This window comes from Microplitis mediator, chromosome 11, assembly GCF_029852145.1.
Source record: "Microplitis mediator isolate UGA2020A chromosome 11, iyMicMedi2.1, whole genome shotgun sequence".
Taxonomy (NCBI): domain Eukaryota; kingdom Metazoa; phylum Arthropoda; class Insecta; order Hymenoptera; family Braconidae; genus Microplitis; species Microplitis mediator.
Window position 1 is genome coordinate 13,539,525 of NC_079979.1, and position 16,390 is coordinate 13,555,914.

General features: G+C 27.6%; 1 protein-coding gene across 3 annotated transcripts in view; it reads left to right on the plus strand.

Annotated features, from left to right (window-relative positions):
* LOC130677165 (protein Skeletor, isoforms B/C) overlaps positions 1-11,290 on the plus strand; it is a 92,290-nt gene extending 81,000 nt beyond the window's left edge. For 2 of the 3 annotated variants that reach the window (XM_057483809.1, XM_057483808.1), the window contains exons 5-10: positions 977-1,215; positions 1,323-1,503; positions 3,582-3,602; positions 3,683-4,070; positions 6,662-7,410; positions 8,461-11,290. In XM_057483809.1, coding sequence (XP_057339792.1) covers positions 977-1,215; positions 1,323-1,503; positions 3,582-3,602; positions 3,683-4,070; positions 6,662-7,410; positions 8,461-8,607 — 1,725 coding nt within the window. In that variant the 3' untranslated portion in view covers positions 8,608-11,290. The remainder of the gene's footprint in view (positions 1-976; positions 1,216-1,322; positions 1,504-3,581; positions 3,603-3,682; positions 4,071-6,661; positions 7,411-8,460) is intronic. The other variant, XM_057483810.1, reaches the window with a different exon arrangement.
* The last annotated feature ends 5,100 nt before the right edge of the window (positions 11,291-16,390 follow it).

Sequence of the window (16,390 nt, forward strand, 5' to 3'; positions counted from 1 at the left end):
CTGCAAAACGACTCATGTCTGATCAAAAATTCCTTTTTCTACTCGACTTGATTTTTATCTCGTCGCATTTACATTAAGTAGTAATGGTTATTATGGTCTGACGCGCAACATACGCTGTAATTTCAATGAAATTAATTATAATCTAACAGAATATACAATTTTCTCAAACTGCGTTTGTTGATAAAAAATTTCACATAAAATAATTAAGTAGAGGAAGTTATTTTTTATCAGACGCGTATTGAAAAAAAAAAAAAATAGTTAACTTGGATTAAAAATTTCAAACTGCTAATAAATAAATGAATATACGGTAACGTAGGACGAGATGGTAAGGAGAAATTTAAAATAATCGCCCTTTATTTTTCCAACATAAGCGGTTTATCTTAACCGGTACAGCTTTTAGCTGGTCGTGATATAACAACATTGGAGAAAATAATTTTATATAAATGCTCTTAACGCAAACGAAACGATCCATACAGGTCCTTATATCCCCATCAGTATCCATATATATACTGATTTCCCAACTCCGAAACTCAGGGACTCTAGCTCGTGCTCTTGCTTCAGCTGTGGCGTCGACTCCCCTCAATGATAATAGTCACAGGGGCGTCAACGAGTGACGCAAAGTGCCTGCGGAGATAGATCATGACATGAGGGTGAGATGAAGATGGAAAGCACTGAGGGTGATGAGTTCCGGTAATGGGCCGCCCCTGTAATACTGAGATCTCAAAATCCCAGCTTACGAGATAAACGATCTAACTATCAGGGTCCCGAGTTACTCCAGACATTATATCTCAGTCTAACGTAAAATCAACTAAATTTCTTCATTTTTCCCTTTAGTCTATCGCCGAGTCTCTCTTACCCCTATTTTTCTACCTTATATTTAAACTACTTGCAGTTTTTACACCCAAGAGAAAAATCTCCGCGACAAATGATCGATTAGTTTAAAGCATTACTATAAAACATAATAATTTAATTACAGGTGGACTTTGGAGACATACAAATTCCCCAAAATATTGACATACCGCGACCTCGAGTGCTGCCAGAGTTTTCTCGTTTGGCTCACGGACTCCGCAGTGGCAACATAAGTATCCTAGATAGCAAAACCATATACATACCCAACCTACATTACGACGGTGCTGGACCCGATGCCTACTTCTGGGTTGGAACTGGGCCAGAGCCCAACACAATGGGCTTCAAAGTTCCCAATGAAGTTGGAGGGTAAAATATACACAGATATATATATAAATGCATAATTAATATTAAGTCAACAAGCTCAATAATAGTTTATAGAACGAGGAACTAATTTCACTTGTCTTTACAAACAGAGTGACAAAGCTTAGAGGCTACCAAGGAGAGGATATTGAAATTGTTCTACCGGGAAATTTAACTGTCTTTGATATCGATTGGCTCTCTGTTTGGTGTGTACAGTACAAGCATAATTTCGGGCATGTGTTAATACCAAAAGATCTTGATGTACCGCCTGCACTTGGACAAACAAAGATTACGGTAAATTTTATTTTATCATATTATTAAATGTTTAATTATTTAAAAAATAAGGACATTTTTGTGACAGCCTTTATTTATATACTGTAAAAAATTGGGAGTGAATTCAGAGTGATTACGGATTTTCACAAAATCCAAATTCACTCCGTCACCTAATGTCCCGGAGTAAAAAAAAATTACTATGCATACGGAGTAAGTAAGGAGTTTGTTTTTTCAGCGGAGTGACGTGGATTTTATTTCAATCCGCATTCACTCCGAACCGGAATTTCAATACTAAATTAAACTTCCCTTCATAGTGAATTTCACTCCGAGGGAATTAAATAAATAAACAGTCAGCCGCTCCGCATTCACTCCGGATTTACTCCGCGTTCACTCCACTAATCTTTTACAGTGTATGATAAAACCAAAAAAAACTGATTGATAATTTGAATTTCTGCCTTTTCCAAAATTTCTATACGATAATTAGTTTGATACCATAAGTTTTATGAGTAATTTAAAATTTTAATTTCGCGCTAAAAGTTGCTCATATGTTTGATGTTTATGTGTTGATTTTTTTTTTAACCCTTCGTAGGTAGCGTGTCTTTTCCGAACTAAGTCGGTCGCATGGTGAGCGCTCCGCCGCCGTGTTAAAACGTACGCGCTGTTGCCAAATGTAAACTAATAGTATTTCCTTGTGAGACAAAAATATTTTTTCAATGTTTTATTATTAGATATAATTTTATTTCTATATTTTATCATAAATTAAATTGAATAATAAAATTTTTTTTCTGTTATTTTTATTTTTATCAGACGTGACATTATTAAATTTCACATAATTAAATTTAACATCTAGGACCAGTTTATAAAATTATAATTAAATTCAATCTTTGATTAAAATTTATCACATGTAATAATTAATTCTTATTAATTAAAATTATTATTATTTTTATATAAATAATATTTAATACGAGTGTAATTATTATATTATTTTAAACAAATCACATAAGTTATAATATAAACAGTAAAAACTAACCTCAACCATTACTATATTTTTGTACCTCACATGCGGTAAAACAAACTGAAATAGTGGCGGTAACGACATTTGGCAACAGCGCAGTTAGAAAATCTTCCGGAGGCTCACTCGCACCGGGCGGCATAGCGCTGCCCGGTTCTGAAAATTATTTTGTATATATTTTTATGCTGATAAATAACGTCACAATTTTCAGAAAGGTTAAAAGGATGCACTTAATTTTTTTCAAAATTATCAATGAACTCAATTTCGAGAAAAAAAAAATGCAAAAAAAGCGGCGCCGCGCTCATTATGCGACCTACGAAGGGTTAATCGTATTGAAAAGTTATTGACACGAGAATTTTTGCATATGTTGAAATTAAATAGTAAATTCGTTTTTAAAAATTTTACATAACAATCCTTTGGTAAACTTCATAAATTTTATCAAATTTTTTGGTCTTTTATCGTTGGTGAGATATTTTAAGAAAAAAAAAAATAAAAGCACAAGAGATCAGACGATAATAATAAAAAAATTAAAAACGGGTCTTTAATTTTTTTAAGTATTCCATGGTTATAAAATTCTCAAATTTATGAAATTTTAAATAAATTTAGTATAATATAGTGATACTCATATAGAGGTTGCAAATTCCTACACAGAAAAAAGAATTTCTTGGCACAAAAAAAATTTTTTTTTACTCTGAGAAAATTTATTCTCACTCTAAGAAATTTTTTTCTTTTGAATTCATAATATGAAAAACTTCTTGAGGCAAATACAAATTTTTTTCCGACAAGTCAAAATTTCTTGCAACTAGAAATACATTTTTTTGTGTAGTTCAAATATATAAACCTGAAGTTAGTAGACAATTAACAATTTTTGGATTTTTTTTTGTTAAAGAATCAATTACATAAAAAAAAAAAAAAAAAAAATGCATATATAGAAAACTTAAAACACTACGTGCAATTTTTTTAAATATTTTTTTTTATAATTTATCGTTTTGAAAAAAATCCAAAAATTATTAGACGTCGGCTAACTTCAATATCACTTAAAGATTATTATTTTTGATAATTAAAAAATTATTTTTAACTGGAATAGCCGCCGTGGTGGTATAATCCAGTAAGTAAAAACAATCTGATGTATGAACCAGACGTAAATTACAAAAAAATTAAAAAATAAAATTCTGTTAAATAATTTAGACAAGCAGCAGTCCACCAATATCAGCACCAATGCCACCGACAACTTTAGGTGAATTGAGCAATTGCAAGGAAATGTTAGAGGGCAGAGTTCAAGTCCAGTGGGAGTTAATGGGCGAGGATGTTCAGATCCGTGTATCAGGACGTATAAATGAGAATCAGTATGTCGCGTTTGGATTGTCGGGACGTGAAGGCAAAGCACAAATGACCGGCGGCGATGTCGTGGTCGTTGGCTACGACAAAAGAAAAAAAAAGTTTATTGCTGAGGATTACTACATGTCGGATCTTGCTCAATGCGATGGAAGAAGAGGCGTTTGTCCAGATGAACGTATCGGCGGTAAAAACGACGCCGTTCTCGTTTACGGCGAACGTAAAAATGACGTAACTACAGGTTTGTTTTTGTTTATTTATTTTTATAATTTTAGTGTAATGCTGACAAGAGAAATTTTAAAATATTTTTTTCTGGGTATTATTTAACTTTAAACCGGTTGATGGGCATGTAGAATCCTTTGATAATAAAAATGATCTAGTGTGCAAACATGTTATAAATAGTTGTTTTGATGTAGCCAAGGTTAGACTAGAAATCTAGAGTAATAGAGACGCGATGAATAGACTTTACAAATAAAATGCCCTGTCCTTTGACGGTGAACTGTAAGTAAACATATATGTGACATCAAACAAAATATATCATACATATATAGTTTTACTCTATATAAAATTTTGACATTTTAAATTTTAAATCTCAGTAACATGAAACTGGACAAGTGCGTGGGAATTAAAGGACTTTTTTGTGCTCGGCCAGTCAAAGTAATTAATTAAGCAACGTTTGATAAAAAAAATTAATTTTTTAATAGTCCTTTTTAAAGCTATATTTTATAAATTTTTTTTTTTTTTTTTTGCTTGGTATAACTTTTTGTGCATTAAAATATTTGATACTGAATTTAAACGTCTTATAATTTTTTTAAAAACGATGAATTGCAAAAAAACTATATTTAAAAACGTTGCATCTATAGTTTTTTTAAGTTTCTATATGTGCATATTTTTAGTTTTTTTTTTTTTAAATTGATTTGTTGAAAAAAAAATCCGAAAATTGTTAATTGTCTACTAACTTCAGGATCGTTAAAACATTCAATGTTTAGGCTTTAAAAATTCATATAGAATCCATTGACAATAATAATGAATATTTTTATTTAAAATTTTTATTATATTATGTAATAGAGCTCAGCAAAATCGACTGTACATCTGGAAATAAATAAATACACTGGTCATAAAAATTAAGGGATATAAAAAAAATTCCAAATTTTTTAGACTTTTTGAGGGCGGCAAATTGAAGGGCATAAAATTTCCTAAAAGAGTCATAAGGTCAGATTATGAAAAAAAATTTATTGAAGCCCAGACTTTTTTGAAGACGAGCAAAAATTTGACAATTTTTTTTTTGCGTCCATTTTCTTAGAATTACTCCGAAACCGTGCATGATTAAAAAATTTTAAGTCCAGATCTGAAAACTAGAAACTTGAGGCTACAATTTGCTTTTTTTTTTTTACTCTACGACCATTTTTGACCGAGTTACAGCATGTTGAAAATCACTCGAAAATTTGGAATTTTTTTATATCCCTTAATTTTTGTGACCAGTGTAATAGTAATGTTTAAATTTTTTTCTGCTGACATTTGATAATTTTTTTTTTTAATTTTTTATTTAGATTTTTGTTCCATTAATTGTGAAACAATTTATAAGTTCAAATTGTTTTTTATATTTTTGGTTTGAATTTAAAATAAAAAAAACTTGCAATCGATTAGTTTGAAATAAATTACAAGTTAAGATTTTAAAATATTAATCGATAATTTTATACTGGACTATATACATATAGGATAGCGGTATCGTTTTTATGATACTGAAATTAACCAAGGTCTAATCATTTTTTGATTTTTTTCAACATGATCAATTATAAAAAAAATCATTTCACAAATTGCACCTATAACTTTTTTAATTTTTCACATGTATATATTTTTATTTTTTTTAATTGATTTGTGGAAAAAAGAATTCGAAAATTGTTAATTGAGGGCCAATTTTGGAAATAACTGGACCCCCAGTTGAAAATAATTTGTACAATGCGCAATGACATGATTAATTTTATGAATGTATTCACAAAGATACTTTTATCCCATTATTAAAATAAAGTATTAAATGTCCAAAAATGGAGCCGCGGCCACAAATCCCATTTTAATATTTATGTTAATATTCTCTCAACTACAGTCTAAAATTTTCGCTTAATACTGATGCACACCTCAAGTGCGACGCGTAAGAAAATAAAAAACTTTAAACTGATTAGTGATTTCTGACCGTTTTGCTCACATTAAATTGTATCTACACCTCATTTCATACATTTGAATATTATAATAATAAGCACACAAGCAAGTCGAGTGGTACTTTAAGTCAATTAATCATAATGATCACATCGAAAAGTTATTTTTTCATACCTTAATGTCACATTTTCTATATGTACGTATGTACATTAGCAAGATAACTCACGAAAGACCTCGCGAATTGATTTAACTTTCGTTTTTGTAGAGTTTCAGAATTTAGTAGAATTTAATTTTTTTGAATACTAATTAATACTCTAGTCCATTTTATTTACTCTCAATAAATGTGTACCTGAAGATCGGAACGTTTTTCGCGCAACGAAAATGAAAAAAATTCACGTAATTCCACTGCCTGAGGTAACATGAGGAATAATTGGGAGTGCCTGCAATTTTCGGTTGACATACAAGCACCTGTGCGAAACATTTTGGAAATCTAGATCCAGTAGATTTTTTACTTTTCATTTCGTTTTTTTATTTCCGTTCCGCGAAAAACGTTCGGATCTTCAGGTACATCAATAAATAAGTACGTAAATTCCGTGTAAGTTTAAGAAAATAGATTTAATATTAATACTTTTTTTACCAACTTAAATAAAATGAAATAAATAAATAATAAAATTACAGTGGCCTACATGAGACCATTGAGAACAAATGAGCCAGAAAAAGATCGTATGATACCAGAAAGCGGTGAAACGAGTGTAATAGCAGCAATAGGAACACTGAACGACCGTGGGGAAGCAAATGCCCATTGGGCTGGTGATAAAACTGACGAAGACATTCGAATTGACTTTTCATCTAAGAATGTACAAGAGTGTATAAATTCACTGTACGATATCCCTAAAGAACCGAAAGCTGAGTTGGATCCGTGGCCGGTGGAAACGATAATTGATGAGAGCAATTTGACTGCGCGTATTGGTCCCACTGGTGGAAATAGAGGATACTCGATAATAACCGGTCAACCTTCTTGGGGAATCGCTTGGTATATAAATGACATGCTGATACCTGAGATAACAGTGGAACGTGAACAAACATACACTTTCATCGTCGAGGGTGGCAGTGATTCGACAAATCCCGCGCGTTATCATCCGCTATATATTACTGCCAGTCCTGAAGGTGGCTTTGGACAAAAGACTGAGCAACAACAAAAGGAAGAAAAAGTTTTTGCTGGTGTTGGCTGGAACGATGAGGGCTATCCTTATCCTACGGCAGCGGGACGCTATTGTGAGTGGGCACATCAGACTGTTGATATGAGTGAAAATTCATTAACCTTCGCCAGCTTCTTTGACACTCTGAGACTTGATTGTGATCAGGGAGAACCTGCTAAACTTGTTTGGACTGTTACACCTGATACACCTGATCTTGTTTATTACCAGGTATGATTTGTTTGTAATTTATTATTACACTGTAAAAAATTAGGAGTGGATTTGGAGTGATTACGGATTTTATTTCAATCCGAATTCACTTCAGCACTCAGAGTTCCGGAGTTTAAAAAAAAATCAATCTGCATCCAGAGTAAAAAGGGAGTTTGTTTTTTCAGCTGAGTGATTTCGGAGTGATCTGGATTTTATATCAATCAGTATTCACTCCGGTTTGGAGTTTTGATATTAAAACTAACTCCAATTCAGAGTGAATTTTACTCCGAGGGGATTAAATAGATAAACAGTCATCCGCTCCGCATTCACTCTGGATTTACTCCGCGTTCATTCCGCTAAATTTTTACAGTGTATTCTCAAAATGAACTTATATTAATACGATTATTAAATATCTTTCAAAATTCCTATTCAAACAAGTACCACTAAGCCATATTTTTAATTTTAAAAAATTGTTTTTTTTTTTTAAATTTGAAATTCAAAAATATTTTTTTTTTGTAAAATAAATAACTGCAATGAATAGCTTGTAAAATTTCCTTTAAAATGAGTACTCACACTCTATTCTTTAAAAATTAAAAAAAAATTAAATTTTACAATTGTTATATATCCTAGAAATTGGCATATATGTGACGTTTATCAAAATATATCATGTTGGTACTCATTTGAAAGGAAATTTTACAAGCTATCTTCCGCGATTGTCAGTGAAAAATAAAAATTGCGATAAATTTATTTTTCATCCGAAAAAAAAAAATTCGAATAAATTGTTCATTCAGAAAAAAAATTTTTTCTGTAAAACTAATTGTTACTGGTTAGCTTTTAAAAATCTCTGAATTACTGGCGACAAGTTGAACTGGAGATAAAAAAAATTAATTAAATTTTTCAATTGCAATAATTTTTATATTTTTATAGTCATGAAATTACATGCATTACATACATGCTTGGAAATATGTCACGTTGGTACTCGTTTCACATAAAATTTCATGAGCATCACAACTATTAATTTACTCAGAAAAAAAAGTTTAATTATAATTATAAAATATTTATTTTTTCTAGTGTTATACTCACAAAAATCTAGGTTGGAAAATTCACGTTAAAGATCCAGGATATAAATCTCAATTGAAAGGCACATCAGACAGTTTAATGCCAGCCTCACTCATTACACTCCTTATAATCACTGGCATTCATACACTTCTCAGATGAATCGTCTCAATTTAAAATCCACTCGCGTTATTAAAATTAACAAAACGACCGCCAAATTTCAATAAAAAAAAAAAAAAGTAATAATAAAATAAAAAGACGTACAATTAAAACTGATTAAAAAATAAATAAAAATAAAGCTATAATAAAATAAATGACAAAAAGAAAGAGCAATTACCGGTGAAATTAAAACTATGAAAGATAAAAAAAAACACAAGGTTGTAAGAAAGTATTTAGCTATTAAGGAATTTAATCTTACGCAAGAGATTAGCAGATATTTTTAAGACCTATCAGATTCAATATTTCATATATTACTAATAATTAATAATTAATAATAATAATAAATAAATAAAACAAAACATATGTATACATTTAAATAGGAATGAACGTCCGTTTAAAAATATATAGGAAGGTTAAGTAATCGATTTAATAATAAATTAATAAATGACAATAATTTAATATCGAGATCATGACAATAATTATAAATTGATCGGAGTTATTAAAAAAAATTAAATTACAATACGACGAAATCGTGACAATAAAACAAATATTTACAAAAATATAAAAACCTTCCTATGAAAACGTAAAATACGGGCAATTTAAAAATAAATAAAAATTTATAGAAAGTATTAGGATAATTATACATCTTTTAACGCGTGTATGTATACATAAATTTCATACTTGTATTTAAAATAAAAATTTATTTGAAACGAGCCATTTTCTTAGGCTCGATAGGGTCGGAGGGTTGTAACCGGTGTAAATTTTGCACAAAGTATTAGGAAAAAAAAAAGTAAAGTAATATTAATAACTATTAAAATAATAAACGATTTTAAAAACAATTATTTTGTAAATCAGTATAGTATCTATTAATAATTAATTGATAAATTAATAAATGAACAATAAAATGCTGTCTGTTTGACAATAATGAAATGTATGATAATAATTAATACTTAAATTTTACGGATACGTATCATGTAAGAGTGAAAGAATTGTATGTTAAGTGTAATGTAAACTCTGACAATACTAACAAGCTATTAATGTTAATCATTCATTTTTATGTTCATTGGAAGTAAAAGATTAAGAAATTGAGTGAAGATTTTACGGTTGATTTTTTTTTATTATACTTCGATTTCAGAGTAAATTTAAAAATTAAATATTTTATTTTAATTTTGAGTATGAAGTATAATAATTAAAAGTATAAAGAAAATCGGGGCAGAAAACTTAAAAAAATTTGTTAAGTTTTATAAAAATTTTCCGTTTGAACTTTCAAGTTATAGATTATTATTCAATTTTACTATGAGGCATTAAAGAATTTAGTTACTAGAGTTAAAATAAAAAAAAAAGCTTCAATATTACGCGTGACTAGTGAGCCGAAAACAAAATAACCGTAAATGTAATTCGGATATTAATTATCAGTGACAGTTTATAGACTATAATATTGTTAGTTTTAAAATAGTTATACACATATGTTGCTTTTAAAACCCGAATAAATACGGTTTTATAATTTTCTATTGCGTATATTTAATAACGATACATTTTGCCTGAAAAATTGGAAAAATGTTTTTTTTTTTTATTCCGGTCATTTTGACACTCGGTTATTTTTGTTGCGGTTATTTTATCCTCGGGTCAAATGATACAGGACCTAATATGAGTAAAATACTAAATTCTTGTGAAAAAATGATAGCATCGGTTCGTGTTAGAGCAGGTGACGCTAACCTAAATTTTTACTGTACTGTAAAATTACACCTAACAGTCAGGGTTGCCAATTGAATTTTTTTTTTTTTTTTTTTTTTTTTTGGATAGAAGCGATCAAAATGTAGAACATTTTGCAAAATAAGATCCGGGAAGCTTCAAATTTTAAGTAATGTAATAAAATGAGCGACTTTATAGTACGTTATTTTTTTTTGTTCTACTCAAGGAAACTCTAAATTTTTATAATGATTATTATTAGCTTATATTCTTATCAGAAATAACGCAAATATAGTTTATAATAAAATTAAGTAATTAAATCTTATGCTCAATGAAATCATAAAAATTTTTTCGTTATTTAGCGTTCAAAAGCCAAATGTTAAAAAAAACAACAGAAAAAAAAGTCTGACCGAACTATTTCAGAAATTCCAAAAATTAGGGCATGTTCAGGGAAACCCGAAGAATGGCAACCAAACCTACACAGAAAAAAAATTGTTTGGCTCATAAAAATTTTTCTTGAGCCAAGAAACTTCTGAAGACATGGAATTTTTTTACTTCCCTCAAGAAAATCTCGAGGGAAGTAAAAAAAATTCCTTGGATTTTAAATCTTGAACAAAGAAAAAATATTTTTGACTCAATAAATCTTCAAAATCGATTCAACAGTTGAGTATTTTAGTTAAATAATTTAAATTTCTTGATTTAATAAATGTTATTCCTTACTGTAATATATTTATTATTTTAACCAAAAAATATAAATGTTCAGTACAAGAAAGTAACAATGTTCAATAAAGTAATACGATGTTTTGAATCAATAAAAAGTGATAACTTGAACTAAAATACAAATCTTGAGCCAAGAGTACTGCGGGCTTCGGCGTGCAATATATTTTACAAGAAGTATTTGAAAAATTTTGGATAGCTCTAGTTTCAGTATCGATCGCTACATAAATTTTATGAAAAAAGTTAAACCGTACCCTCGTGAAAGTTAAAGATTTTTATTCTATTATTAAAAAATTTTTAAAACTTGAAAAATTTAAATTTGCAATTCATTTCAGAAATTATTATCCATTAAAGTTTTTTTTTTTTGTCAAACATTTCTCATAAAAATTCACTTTTAAAATTTGAAATAAATTTATTGGTAATATTTTAAGTTCAAGTAAATTAAAATTTTATTTTTGAGTTCAAAGGTATAATTTTTTTTCTGATCATTTTGTTGCCTGGTTATTAAAAATTTATCCAAATAATTAAGTTTCAAATTTTTGGTTTAAACCAAAAAAAAAATATTTTGCTACACTTTTTGTTAGGGTTTTAAGATATAGATATTTGTTAAAAATTGTAAATGTTTAGTAAATTAATTAATGAAATATTTTTAAATTACTGCCCCGATTTTTCTTAATTACCGTATTGATAAAAAGTTAAGTCAAAAAAACTAATCAAGCGTGGACCTTTTATTGACCGGAGTGAAAGTATAAAACGTGCCTTGGGTGCAGGTATATGTCACTTATTCTACTATACATATATTTAATTAATATATAACTCGGATTTTATTAGATAATCCCACTTGGACAAATATATAAACATGACACTCGTTTGTAAAAAAAAAGATTATTCGGGATAGACTAAAACGCTCCGTTGTTTCCGATCCGTCGGAATTTTATGAAAGTAGTAGATTTTAATTGAAATTCTTGAATTGTTGCAATGAAAATATATATATATGTATAAATTATTGCATGATAAGGTGCTGCAGAAGGAGCGTTTTTGTCGATATGATCAAATAACCAAGAAATCAACTCTAATACATAATCAAATAAATGTTTAATGGTAATTGATAATTATAAGATTGGTGAGAATGATAATAAATTATCCCAAAATCTTTTTTTATTGTAATTGTGTCCATCCATTTAACCAAGTGGGGTGTGCTCGGAAAATTCATTTAAAAAGATAGTGAAGGTATGGAAAAAGTGAATAGAAGTAATTGATTATTAATAATTAATAATTATAAGTTATTATAAATGAATGTTTTTGGCTTGAGACTAAAATCCAAATCATGTGAGTAACCTAGATAATAATTAATACTTAAGATTAGGAGCGCGTAGTATAAAGAGGCAAGGAATTTACTTAATAATTTTTATTTAAAATTTTTATAGTTATTCATATAAATCCGTATTTTTGTATGGATTTTTTTTTAATCCTTTTACTGATGATCTACTAATTTTAATCGTAATTATAAATGAAAACGTTGGTGCCCAAAAAAATTAGAGTCAAATTTACCCGACCGAATTTGTTGAGAATAAATTTACACCGAAAATAATTTTTTTTCATTTAAATTAATTAAATGATAAATTTGACCGGAAATTTTCCGTAGAAGTTTTTGAAAAATATATAGAAAATATTTTGTTTGGAAAAAATTATTTGAACATTTATTTTTTTATTAAGTAATTTTAGCAGTGCAATATAATTATCGTTTAAATTCATTATGAATTACCGTTAATCAAAAGTTATTTAGAAGAAAATTTTTGTTTTGAAAAATTTTTTCTTAGCAATAGTTGAAATAATGTGCATTTTGTATTTTACTGACAGTATTTTTGTGTAGAATTTTTTTTTTGTATTACTGATAAACTGCTTATTTATGATCCTGAAGTTAGGAGACAATTAAAAATTTTCGGATTTTTTTTTCAACAATTTAATTAAAAGAATTAGAAATAAAAACTTTGATCCCTAAAATTACAGTCAAATTTACTGAAACAAAATTTTTTGACGAGAAGCTTTTAAAAAACAAATTTGAATTTTTAAAGAAATTTTTTTTTATTAAATTTACAGAAAATACTTTTTTCAAAAATTTTATTTAAATGAATCAATTCTAGCAATAAAATTGAATTATTATTTAAATTTCATAGTTAATTTCACTGTTCAAAAATCCTTAAAAAAAAAAAAAAAATTTATTTTCAAAACTGGTTTTGAGTAATTGTAAAATAACGTACATTTTATTCTTTAAATACAGTATTTTTGTATTCATTTTTTTTTTTTTTTTGTTACTAATATTTAATTAAATTTAATGGCAATTAGAGTAAATGTACTAGAAATTTAATGGGTTGCAAAAAAACCGTTAACTTTCTTTTTATTTTTTATTCCTAAGTTTAAATTACTTTTTTTCGCAGCTAAATTATTCGCGGTGTCAGTTATTTTAATTTAATTTTTTCAATGTAAAATCTTTATTATCTTATACAGAAATTAAATTTGAAAATTTATTAACTCAAGTTGAACTATGAAATATTTCATTACAAATATTTTTAAATATGAAATATGTTTAATAATAAATATTCCGTAGACTAATAAAAATGAGCTTTGAGATTTTTAAAAAACGACAATAATTTTAGTCTATATTTGATATTATTATAAATATTTAAATACAAAATAAAAATTATTAATTGAATTCTTGCCTAAAAAAAAAATCTTATCAGCGACAATAAATGACGTAATTAAATTATCAATTAAATGAAATGTCTGAAAATGAAAATGACAATACTCGGTAATTTTTGACAATAAAATAAACGAGATAATTAAGACAATATTTTAAAAAATGATATTAAATCAATGGGTAATGATGAAAGTAATGAGTGTTGGTTCGTCTTAATTAATAAAATTTTCAAGGACACACTAAATAAATAAATAAGTAAAAAAAAAAAAATAAATAAATAAAATAACAAAAAAAGTAAAATAATTAGAACGTAAGCGGATAAAAATCTCCTACTTCTGTGAACTTGACAATAAAATTAAAAGTAAAGTATCAAGTACCCGGACTATCAGTCGATAAAATGCTGCTCCTTGAGCGAAAATATCTATAACGCAATTAATTGGAATTAAAAGTTTAATAAAAGTTGTAATTTAAGTTTGGAGCAGCTCGGCAGTGTCCAGACTTGCTATAGCTTTTTAGGAGAGAAATTAATTTTAATAAATATATAAATAGACAATAAGCGTCTTTTGCTATACATATATTATTAATGTGTAAAAAGTAATAACAATAACAATAATAATAATGATAATAAATAATTAATTAAATGATCATAAGACCTCACCGTGATGTGTGTTAATGAGAAGACAAATAATTTCATTACTTAACATTTAAAATATAAATAAAAGAATAAAAAAATAGTAATAATAAGCTTACGAAGCATTAAACGCACAGAATAACTAAAATCCTATTTAATTATTTTAAGAGTTAAAATGGTTTTAAATCGATAAATTGTTTTTAAAACGAATAGTTGCTTCTCTTGATAACACAGTACGGTGATAAGAGCAATTTTATTGCTCTGTAATTTAAAATGGAAGTTAATTATTATTGCGTTTACAGCAAAAAGGATCAAAAGAAATTCACTATGAAAAAGAGAGAAAGGTGTATTAATTGTAGCTAATTAAATGTTTCGATTTAATATATATTATTATTGAGATATAATGAATCAGATTTCAATTATATTTAATTTTATGTTGTATAAAAAATGAGAAAATAAAATTGTCGTTTTAAAAATAAAAGAGGAAAAAATTTGATGGAAAACATTTTTGACAGGACAAGTAGAGAAGAAATATTTAAATAATTGTTTGGATTTTGTATGAAATAACATTTTGCTCTTTTGCAGGACTGTTTATAACAATAATGATGATGATATTATAGTAGTCAATAATGAATAAAATAATAATCTGTCTATTTAATAGGGCCACGCCTACATCAAACAATACAATAATACAACTGAATCCATGCAAAATAATAAATTTCCTGTTTTCAAAATAATATTTATGTAAAATAATGAAATAATGCGATTACAAATAAGTCAAATAATATAGTTCTCTACTTCAAAAGAAATAATTACATGAAGAAGTTGAATAATGCTATCGAAAAACGGGTAAAAATAAGAATTCGCTTATGTATTTTTTTTTTTTTAACATAAATATCTACATTATACGATAAAATAATACACTGGTCACAGAAATTAAGGGATAGAAAAAAAATCCGAAATTTTTAGGTGATTTTCAACATGCTGTAACACGGTGAAAAATGGTCGTATAAAAAATCTAAAAAAAGCAAATTGTAGCCTCAAGTTTCTAGTTTTCAGATCTAGACCTCAAAATTTTTTATCATGTACGGTTCCGGAGTAATCATGAGAAAACCAACGAAAAAAAAATTTTCAAAATTTTTGCTGGTCTTTCAATACCTCTATGGGCGACAATAAATTTTTTTGAATAATCCGACTGTCTGACTTTTCTCGGAAATTTTATGCCCTTTAATTTGGTGGCCTTAAAAAGTCTCTACGACGGTTTGGCGCCGAGTTATCATTGATCAAAGCAAAAAAGTCCATTTTGGCTTTGATAATCAATAACTCCGGATGTATTGGTCGTACAGAGAATGGAAGCAGGGTTTTGAAAACTGGAAAACATTCTCTATAAGGCAAAATTAGTGGCATTTGATAGAAAAATTTTTTTTTTAGCGATAATGTTTGGTAAAAAACAGGTCAAAATTCACAAATTTAAGGATATTCGGAAATCTTGCTATAACTTTGGATATAAAGGATGAACAAAGGATATCTTCGACTTTTTTTCAACCTCAAAGTGTCCTAAAAAAACCCTGAAAATTTCAAATCGCTGCGATTTTTCTTTCTTAGTGCCCCGAAGCTTTAAATTTATCGATTTTGTCAAAAATCACCATAATTGGTAGTTTCTCGGTTTTTGTTCATTTTTTCGATTTGAAAATGGTTTTTTTACCGATAATCTTCATTTCTTTGATCAAAAAGATCGATTATCGAAAAAAATTGAAAAAAAAAAATTTTTTTTTTTTCAAAAATTTTTTTTTTTCAAAATTTTTTTTTTTGTTGTATCTGCAATGATTTATCATTGTCAAAAAAAATTCCTAAAATTTTTTTTACCGCCGGCATTAGAGTTACCCAAAGGGTATGTTTGTTAAGTTGACATTTGAAGCAGATGCAGTTACAGCGGTAAAAAAAATTTTAGGAATTTTTTTTGACAATGATAAATCATTGCAGATACAACAAAAAAAAAAATTTTGAAAAAAAAAAAATTTTTGAAAAAAAAAATTTTGAAAAAAAAAAAA